Source organism: Nannospalax galili, unplaced genomic scaffold, assembly GCF_000622305.1.
Source record: "Nannospalax galili isolate Female #2095 unplaced genomic scaffold, S.galili_v1.0 scaffold979, whole genome shotgun sequence".
NCBI lineage: Eukaryota > Metazoa > Chordata > Mammalia > Rodentia > Spalacidae > Nannospalax > Nannospalax galili.
Window position 1 is genome coordinate 644968 of NW_008343671.1, and position 10518 is coordinate 655485.

At 50.3% G+C, this 10518-nt stretch overlaps 1 protein-coding gene across 1 annotated transcript in view; it reads right to left on the reverse strand.

Moving 5' to 3' along the window:
• The window catches only part of LOC103739577 (keratin, type II cuticular Hb6), a 6452-nt gene extending 3520 nt beyond the window's left edge, over positions 1 to 2932 (reverse strand). Inside the window, exons 1-4 of the mRNA XM_008839991.2 lie at positions 2491 to 2932; positions 1618 to 1826; positions 901 to 961; positions 82 to 177 (exon numbers count right to left, since the gene is read on the reverse strand). Of these exons, the coding sequence (XP_008838213.1) occupies positions 82 to 177; positions 901 to 961; positions 1618 to 1826; positions 2491 to 2868 (744 nt within the window). The 5' untranslated portion in view covers positions 2869 to 2932. The remainder of the gene's footprint in view (positions 1 to 81; positions 178 to 900; positions 962 to 1617; positions 1827 to 2490) is intronic.
• Positions 2933 to 10518: the final 7586 nt, after the last annotated feature.

The following is a 10518-nucleotide window of genomic DNA, read 5'->3' on the forward strand; positions in this document are numbered from 1 at the left end:
TACACAGGGCCCCAGGGCTAGGGGCCTTCCCTCTCCACCTCTAGGCTAACTGCCAGACTGCCACCTGGCTGCTGCCCTCACCTCCTCATACAGTCGCCTCAAGAAGTCAATCTCCTGGGTCAGCGCCTCCACGTTGGCCTCCAGGTCTGACTTGCGCAGGTAGGCACAGTCCACGTCCTGGGAAGGAGGGATGTGTGAGCCCTGAGGAGCCCAGCTGATCATGTCCCAAACTCCCCTCTTCTCACCCATTCCATGCAGCCCATGGGAGGAGTCCAGAATTCCTATGTGTAAGCCATCTCTGTCCCTCTTCCCAGCGTGCAGCTGACAACTCCTCCCTGTGGGCACAAGCTCTTGGGTCTGGGGATTCTCTCTACCTCAGAGACCTGCCTCCAGGACACCTTCTCTCTTCTCTTGAATCCTTCCCTAGGAAGCCTCCCAGATGGCTTCCAGCTCTACCACCTGATTCTGTCCTATCCTGGCAATGATCCATGGAGCCACCTGGCCATCCCTGTTCTACTTCATCACACCTTGCACACTGGATTGAGTCCTGGCATGTGTTCAGACTTGTGCAATGGGAAGTAGAACACACCACCTCTCAATGGGCGGAATGAAGCTCTGTGGTTCCTGGGACTGCAGCTATAGACCCAAGCCTCAGAAGCAGAGAAAGGCAGCCTCGGGTCAATGAAGGCAACCCTCTGCACCAGGGCAGGTGCCAATGGGCATTCCAGGTGACATTCACTGGACATGACATTCACTGGGATGCTTCTCTGGGAATTTCTTATCCTGATCTGGGAAGGTTTACCCCTTTGTTCACGAGCTTGAGCTGTGGGGGTCTCTGAAAGTCCAGTCTGTCCCTCAGGGATCCCGTGTTACTCTGCTTCCCATGTCCCTGTTACTTGCCTTCTTCAGAGCCACAAATTCATTCTCAGCTGTAGCTCTCAGAGAGACTTCCTCCTCGTACCTTAGGTGGAGAGAGGGGAGGTCAGGGAGAGCAGGCATGTCTGAACCCTGCATTCCATATCAGAGAGGGCAGGGGAAGAGCCCTCACCGCTAGCCTGCATGCCTGTCAGGGTCTTTCTGGATGGAGCTGGGCTGTTTGAGTCTCCTTCATGAACTTGAGTTGGGTTGGGGATAGAAAGTGTTCATGGGAGGTACACCAGTACTCAGGGCAAGGATGCTCTAGGGTCACCTAGAATGAGGACTCAGCCTCAAACTCAGCCTTTTGCTGGGAGGGGATATCTGGAGTCTTGGACTGTAGCCCCACCCTTCCCCTCAGTTGCATGTCAGTTTCAGCCCAACTGCTGGAAGACCCAGAGTCCTAGGACTGAGTAACTGAGGCAGTGGGACACTCTGGGCCCAGTTCTAGGCCTCCTAATGCCTTGAGCTGAATCTTCTCAGGGTCTGCAGTGCAAAGGTTGAAAGTCAGGAGGAGCAGCTCTTCAAAAACTCTCGGGCTTCCTCCAGGAGGGCTGTCTAGGCTTTAATTTCACAAGAGGGCAGGATTCTAGAATGCCCAAGCCTGGGGGCCTCACACCCTTTGGACACACTCTTACTCCCTGTGCCCTGGACTTCCACCTAAGCCAACTTCTATGCCAGCCCTGCACTCATGGCTCTCACCTCTTCTTGTAGCCCTCCATGGCCTCCTGCACGTGGTTGAGCTCAGCGGCCAGCCTCCCACTGTCAGCCTCCACACACTCGGCCTCCCGCCTCAGCGTCTCGATGTAGCCCTCGAACAGCGGCTCCAGGTTGCTCTCACAGCACTTGCGGTTCTGGTAGAACTGCCACTTGGTCTCCAGCAGCTTGTTCTGCTGCTCCAGGAAGCGCACCTGCCATGGGGGTGAGCGGGAGAGGAGAGCTCAGGGGGAGCTCTGGGTGAGGGCAGAGATGAGGTAGAGGGCTCTGGGAAGGAACCAACTTCTCCATTCCCTAATCTTGATCCCACCTGGGTTTTCACACTGGGAAATGGGTAGACAGGGTCAGTGCACAGTCTTGTGAATCCAGGTAGTCTGTGCCAGGTGTCCTACGCTGGGCTCAGCACCCTCCTCTGAGCCAGGAGAGAGAGGCATCCCCCCGTGGTCAGAGCACCTACAGTCACATCCCACATGGGGTCTGGCATGGAGCCCCGGGATGCTGTCACCAGACCATGGGAAGCTCACTAAGCTGACTCCTGTCCCTTCCTCCGGCAGTCAGCACCCCTTCCCCTCAGCTGGAGCTCCCTCCTCAGCCTGGGGCTGCCCACACCTCCCTGCTGCAGGCCCCTGGGACTCCCTGCAGTCAGCTTGTGCCAAGGCAGCCTGGCCATGCTTGCCATAAGCTCTGCTTCTTGGGACTGTCAGATGAGTCCTGTGGGTCTTCAGTGTGTCCAGGGGGCACTCCTCTCCCCTGAGACTGGGCACTCAGTGTCAGAGGTGTCTCCTCTTGTCCTTCTCAGTGCCCAGGCCTGGCTGTGCCCAGGGAGGGCTCCAGGAGGGTGTGATCCAGGACACCCACCTTGTCGATGAAGGCGGCGAACCTGCTGTTGAGGCCCTTGATCTGCTCCTTCTCCTCATGCTTCACGCACTGCGCATTGGGGTCGATCTCCAGGTTGAGGGGCGTGAGCAGGCTCTCGTTGACAGACACGGTGGTGATGCAGGGGGGAGTGGGCCCGCAGACGCCTCCGGAGCGGTATCCGAAGCTGCGGCCACAGGAGCCTGAGCGGAAGGCTCCGCTGACGCTGCGGCTGCCGAAGCCCCCGAAGCCCCTGGAGAGGCCGCGGTAGCAGGAGATGCCGCGGTAGGGGGCGGCGGAGATGCAGCAGCGGCCTGGCCGGGGCCCGCAGGCCGAGGCGCAGCTGAAGGCGCGGCCACCACAGTAGGATCCACAAGTCATGGTGCTGTGAGGGAGAAAGAAGGCTGAGGCTGAAGAAGTCCAAGTGGAGGTGCAATGGACGTGGGTTCAGGTTTTTGCTTCTTTGGCTTTTGTAGGCCTTTTATATACACGGGTATCCTGACTGTGAGCACGTGGTCAGGAGCAATTAGATACATTTATGAGCTTGGCTTATTTAGCTCCTGTGGCTCCTCCCTAAATGTGCTTAATTGGTGCCCAGATGCAGCCAGATGTTTGCCCCTCCCTTTGCCCTAAACTGCACAATTTTCTTCTTCAAAGGGCCAGCTCACCCCCCCCCCACCTCAAGTACCCAATACACAGAAACAAAGGTTGAGGGAGGTGGTGGACAGTGATGCAGGTTCGCTTGAACGTGGAGAGGAGGCGGGGCTGCAGCTCCAGTCAGCAGGTTTGAGGAGGTCGGCGCTGCTGTCCGTGGTGCTGATCGAACCAGGCCAGGGAGGCGGAGCAGGAGAGAGAAGGGATGATGTGAAACTGGTGTGCTAGGTGGAATCCCTGACCCAAGCGATTCCTTTCTGTGCTCCCTAAGGCCCTGCATCTGCACAACCGCTAGCTTAGCCACCTCCTCCCACCTCAATTCATGACTCCCAATGTCCCTCCCTTCCCCCATCAGGACTGCCTATCTATGTGCATATGAACTCAAACACACACACACACACACACACACACACACACACACACACACAACATGAACTCAAACACACACACACACACAAATACACACACATGCACAGACATGTACACACACACACAGAGACACAACCTGTGGGCACACAGACCAGTCCTAGCCCCAGCTTTGCTTGTCTGGGCCAGAAGAGCACCTTCCTCCCCTCAGTCTTCCCCAAGGTCTCAGGGCACACATTGGCTCACTGGCCCCAGGGAAAATTCAACCTTTTCCAGCAAGTTCTCAAACAAGGATCTAATGTCTGCATTTCACCTCAGGTTTCTATGTCATTCAAGGCCTGGAGTGGCCTCCCTCACTCATAGACACTGTTATATGTCTGTACAGCCTTTGGCCCAGAACAGAAAATCCAGTAGGGCCACATGAGGAGAGCACACAACCCCCAGCTCTCACCAGAGTCCCTGCTATGGACACCCCCCCCCAGACCTCCTGCTCTGAACAGCAGTTTTCCAGTGGCCTTGACAGGTGTTAGAACATAACTATGTCAGCACATGCTGCTCATGCAGCATGAGCCTTGAACTCACAAGAGCTGCGTAAGGCCAAGGCACTTCCTTGACCAGCTCTGTATGACCTGGGAGCAGAGTGCTTCACTCTGCTTGGAAACAGGTTGAGGCTTTGCCTCCCTCAATTGTCCTGGAAATCCACAGATGTGTGCATGGGCTCAGTAAACTCCAGAGCACAGTGCAAACAGGTTGTATCCCAGTCTTTCCAAGGCAGATTGTTCTGACCAGAATTTTCCCAGAGTTCATGTTACGACCCACTGATGGGAACAATCATCATTTTCGGTCATGATATGGATTAAAACAAAACCAAATGGAGTGGAACAGAAAACATCAGAGCAAATTGTACTATTTCATGCACACCACTACTGTTTCCTGGCCTCTTGGTCCAACCATATGTGGTCTGTATGTGTATACTCAGCCACTGTGCAAAACTATTCCTTATGAGGTTGCAATTTTAAAAAGTGGAAATACATGTTACACCAGTTAAGAATATAGATCTGGATTTCAAATTGCCTACTTTCAAATTCCAACTCCTCCACTCTAGCTGGGTAATTCCAGGCAAACTCTTAGCTTCTTGGGGCCTCTGTCACGATTTACAAAATGAAGATAATGATCACACCCATCTCATAAAGTTGTAAGGATTAAAAGAATTCATCTATGCTGAGCATTTAGGCCTGAGGCTGATACACTCTAAGGGCACAAGCAGATTTGGTTTTGTTGCTGTTTTGCTATTGATTCTGTGGGTAGATTGAGCTTTGATGGGGTACACTCACACACCTCCCCAAACCACTTATGTTTCATTACCAGTAATGGGGCCTATCATAATGAGTACTGGGAGAACTGAATAAAATAACATATGGATAATACTTAAGGTAAGAGTTGGCCCACAGAAAGTGCTTAATAAATGTCACCCACTATTATTCTACCATGTGGGCCTATCCCCAGGGACACAAAGGACTGCAGCCTTTTCCCTGGAAAAGAAGCCAAATGTCTTCTCTCCAGTTCAGCCTGACCACCGCAGGGAAGATTTGGTCACAAGCTGTCCTCTCAGCCACTCCTCAGGCAGCAACACTAATGAAAAGAAGCTTGGACAGTCTGAAAAGTCAGTAATTGGCAAATAGTTCATAAATTTGTAGCTTTTCACTTGGCTTTAGCAGATCAGCATAAATCCTTAAGCTGTAACATATTTAAGTACAATAGAATGCCAAGGAAAATAAGAGTAGGCAAGCCCTTGCTGCAGCTGGAGGAATGGAAGCTGGAGCTGAGGAAGCACTTCCTGGAAGAGGGACATGTTCCCAAAAAGACGGTACACTAACTCTTCCATTTAAGAAAGCTGTATATTGAAGAAAACCCCTTCTGGACTGGCCACCTTATTTGCAGAGGCACAGTGGACCTGTGTGGTCTAGTCTAGATACCAGTTTCTTCTTTCAGCTCGGGTAGACAGTGGGCCTTGTACCAAGGGATGCCCAGGAAGAATGAACAAATCAGACCCATTTTCACCTTAAGAAGTCATTGTTCAGAGCTTACGTCAGTCTATCATCCTTCTGGGGAGGGTATTGGGTATGAAGCAGATCCCCAAGGTGGAGGGTAGCTTAGACCAGATCTACCTTCAGATGGGGCATCTGAAGGTTCTGGAGTTGATATATACTTCAGCTGAATCCTGAATCTGTGCTGACTTGAGAGGGAGAGACTGCACAGAGGAAGGAGATATGGACTCTGGGGCTCCAGTGTGTCAGGGAAGACAGGGACACAGTGAGAAAGCCCACAGCGCTTTTCAGAGGTAGTGTCAGATGTAGAGGAGTGCTTGCCTTCTGCCAGTGTCCCTTCTGGGAAAAGCAAGAAAGGTCCACTGGGAAGGGTGAGGACAGGCTTTAGTAAGGAAGGGGCCAGTTCGCGTTTGTCTAAATGTAGAGGTGAATCGGGGAGTAGGTAATGGGGGAGACAGGACCAAGGATAGCAGCTGGGAAGGCTGAGTGTCCTTGCAGGAGTGGAGGGATCATGAGAGTCTTTGACGAGACAGGGAGAGAGAGAGAGAGAGAGAGAGAGAGAGAGAGAGAGAGAGAGGAGTCAGCTGAGACAGAGGCCTAGGAAGCAAGTTGTGTCATGTTCCTGAGACACTGCTGAGAATCTGGACTAGAGCAACCTGTGGTCTCTACAGCTGGAGGATACCAAAGCATCACATGCTGGGTATGCCCTTCCCTGCTATGAGCAGAAAGAGGTGAGGCCAGGACAGTGAGGGAAGTTTGCGGAAGGGGCATGTTTACACACTAGCAGAACTCTTCAGCTTTGGTGAAGGAACTGACCTCACGTCTAGCCTCTAGGCATGTGGCTGGATTGGCAAGTTGGAGAACATTTTATATCAGAGCCCTGCTTCTCCTCCACCACTGCTCAAGATACTGCCTAAAAGCTAGAAGACTTCTGGGATACCTGGAGTGGCTGGAGCCCAGCCCTGGAGCTCTGCCTGCTGAGGTTCACCTCCTAACTCCTGTGCCCACCTGTGAGAGTTCATCACTATGCATCTGGGCTAGACTGCCATTCTGCAAACATGTCTGGACCCTGCCCTTATGCTGAACCCTTCCCTCACAGACTCTTTGACATCGTCCTCCTTCTTCTCCTCCTCCTCCTCCCTTCATCTCTTCCTGCTGGAATGTCCTCACCATACTATGCTCCCTGGGTCGTTACCTTCTTGCCTTCCACTGTCTTCCACCCCTCTCCTCCTCTGAGTGCCCCTCCATCACCTCTCTCACCCTTCCCAGTCACACCCATCCAGCTTCCTTCCCTTCTTTCAAGTGGTCCTCAATAGTGATCATCTAAGATCCTACATCTCCTTCTCCCCCTAAACATTTCCCCCTATTCACACCCCTCCTTCCATCCCCAACCTGACACACACCTCCATCTACTCTGTCCCTGAGGCCTTCGGGATCTTTGCCTTCACTGGTTGGCTCACTGTAGTCAAGAACATATCTCCCTTACTTCACTCCTTCTAGTCCCAGCAAGGAACATCACCCTTTCCCACCCCAAACCCAGGAATGGCAACCTCCTGGTTTGCTTCATTTGTCCCCACCCTATTGACCACAAAGCTTTGTACAATTGGCCACAAAGCTCTGATGGCCCCATTACTCAGTACTTAATGTGAAGCTGGTACTCACTATACTCATTCAACAGACATTTATTGAGCACCTACTATGTGCCAAGCCCTTGGAATGTATCCACAAACAAAACCTTTAGGCACACTGATATGTTGCAGGATGTGCTTCTTTGCTCATGATCTGGGTACATGCCCAGCTTTGCTCTTAGAGCTAGAAGCACACCAACAGTAAGGATGAGTTCTCCTCCACCCTCCAATCTGGCATCCCGAGAGCACTCTGCAAGGAGGTCTTTGAAGAAGGTGTTGAAGAGGCAATGAGAGAACGTGTCTGTTTACATATCCGTGCAAATACATCTACACTGTGGGATAGATGGTGGGCAGATGGGATTGCAAGAAATGAAATGTATCCCTTCCACTGGGGTCCAGCACAAGACTCTAAGGTCAGATGCCTAACCTTCTAACCCTCTAACCCTCACCCTGAGCTACTTCCCTAGGCCTCAGTGTTTCAGAACACCAGCCTTAAGGGGAGCGGATTGTAAGAATTACCCAAGGGCCAGCAAGATGGTTCAGTGGGAAAGGGTGCTTGCCGCCGAGGCTGACAACCCAAATTCAATACACAGGACCCACACAGACCCACAGAAAATCAATTTCCAAAAGTTGTCCTCTGACCTCCACAAGCATGCTGGGGGAGGGGGGCACAGATACACATGCAATAAATATAATGAAAATATTTTTAGAATATAAAAATTAATTCATGCATATTGGTCTCTGGGAATAGTATCTAGCATGAGCTTAGGTTTATATTTGGAAGACTATTCTATTCACAAAATAGTTTTCCACACTAAATGCATGCCTACACAACATTTAAGGAAAAAAAACCTTACACCCTAGAAAAAGCCCTGTGTGTGGCTACAGTGCATCAGAAGATGGGAAAGAATGTTTGTGACTGCTCTCTTTGTTGCACGGAACACCAGAACATGAGCCTATCTGGATAGAAAGGTGACTGAACTGGGGTCTGTTCATGATGAGCATATTCCAAGTGAAAAGGACGTAGGAGAGCTAGCTACACAGAACAGAGGGAGTCAAACACAGAAGATGTACAATATGATGCCGTGTATATGAGACTGAAAAGCTGGGAAGCGGAGCACTGTGTCTCTGAGGGACATGCACGGTGTTTCTTAAACTGTAAGGAGAAGGAATAAATAATCATGAGATCCAGGCAATGGGTCCCCCAAGGTCAAGTTTGTAGGGAGCTCTTGAGGAGCTCTACTTCTTCCTATAGGACTAGGCACACAAGTTCTACATTTTCTTGTCTATTAACATAGCTCACGATAAAAATAATTTTAACTTCATAAAGTTACAGTGCATTAACTTTACTCTTCCAGAGCCAAGATGTTAGAATGATGGTTCAGCCAATCTTCTCCCCAACCCCTGCCCCTCCCCCTCTTTCTGGGCCCCTACCTCCCCCTTTCCTTTTACAGCTTTTCACTGGAAGTGAACAGGCTAAATAAAAATCCTTTTAGGTGTTCAGAAATTAGCAGCAATCAACGACCCCTGAAGTCTAAAGAAGTGATGTCCCATTGAGTTTCTCTGTATCTTATTCTAAATTGCTTCTCAGGTCTTGAAAATTGCTTAGCAAGAGCCAGCCATTAGTAATGGGCTCATATTTGTGCATGACATTTTTATGGGGCGTTCCCCTGGCAGGAAAGGCAGTCTGTGAGGTGCACATTGACTCAGCATCCTGATCCAGGGACATCCAGCCAGCTGATTTGCTGGGGACACTGTTGTGGGCAGTACCCAGAATGTGGGTTCAAAAAGCTTTGACAGTGTTGGCTCAGCTACCTTAACACATAAAGTAGCAGCAGGTGCCACACCCATCTAGGTGACCAGATGGCTGGCACAGCCCTTGACTCCATGTCTGTCCTGTCAAACTCTGACTCCTCTGCACATATGTTCAGAGCCCTGCCTCTGGTTTCTTCCTTCCTGCCTTTTCTACCAAGCACACACCCTGTTCCTCCCTAGGGCCTCTCTGCTTGCCTGGGCCCAGAGGGACTGCTAGTTATGCCACAGCAACACCCTGCCCTTGGTACTTTCCCAAACGGTTTTACTAAGAAATTCTCTTGGGATAGGAATGGCTCCTGGGTAAGTAGGATGTGGTATGGTACATTGAAGTAATTACAATTTGCCTACAGGGTACAAGTAGCTAAAACTGATGCTTTCCACAACCTTGCTGGTGCTCACATCCATGAGACCACCTCTCATCTCCATACCAGCTCCACACTACCTGAGGTCACGTGCCCCACCAGCCCCTTCCAGTCTAGTCTTCCAAACCCTCAACTCTGCCATCTTTCTTAGACTCCCCAAGTCCACAGATATCACCCACCAACCAGATTTCTCCACCCTCTGGAACTTCCTCAGGAAATGGGGGGGGGGTAGGGAGAATTCTCATAGTTGTAGGGGAAGAGGCTCAGCACCACCTAAATCTACCACTTGCCAGCTGGGAGATTTTGGGAAATTTTCTCAACCTCTCTGAACTTCCATTTCTTCTTCTGTGAAACAGGAGTAATAGCACATATTTGAAATGGCTGCCGTAAGAGCAAAATCTCTAGATTGTTTAGTGCTTAAACTGATAAGACATAGTAGGCAACCCATGTGAAAGAGTGGGTTGTGTGTTTCCTACAGAGTTCTTGCTCCTTATAAAGGGAAGAAAATACTCAAGCCATCCAACTTCAAATTCACAATCAGACCTTTTGTGCCTCCTGCTCTGACACAGAAAGAGATGTTGATACCCAGTATCTTTTATGAAATAGTCTTCCCTAAAATGTTAACTTTGAAACCAGTCAAGCCTACAGTCCGGCACTATCTCAGAGAATTTTATGGGAGGACAAATGTCCCTTATTGGTGCTGTGCAGTAAATAGGCACCACTTACGAGTAGATAGTGAGGGCTTGAATGTCCACAGCACAAGTAGAGAGCTAAAGTCCACTGGATGAAACTTCCACACATACCTATTATGTTCCATACTGGATAGTCCAGCTAAAGCTCTAACTTCCCATCCAGAGGACACAAGGGAAGAGAGTGGCAGGTTAAACTATTAAAATCTATTTGAAAATAATCCTAGGACAATTGGGGAAATTGAATATGGAATGGATTGTAAGTGATTCTCTGGAATTATTACTTTTCTTGTATGTAAAAAAAGGTAATGAACTAATTTTTAAGAGATGTTGCAGAATGCACTGGGGTGTAGCTCAGTGGAAGAGCACTTGCCTAGTGTACTCAAGGCCCTGGGTTTAATTCCCAGAGAGAGGAAGGGGGAAGACAGGAAGAGGAGGAAGAGGAGGAAAAAAGGAAGGAAGGGGAGAA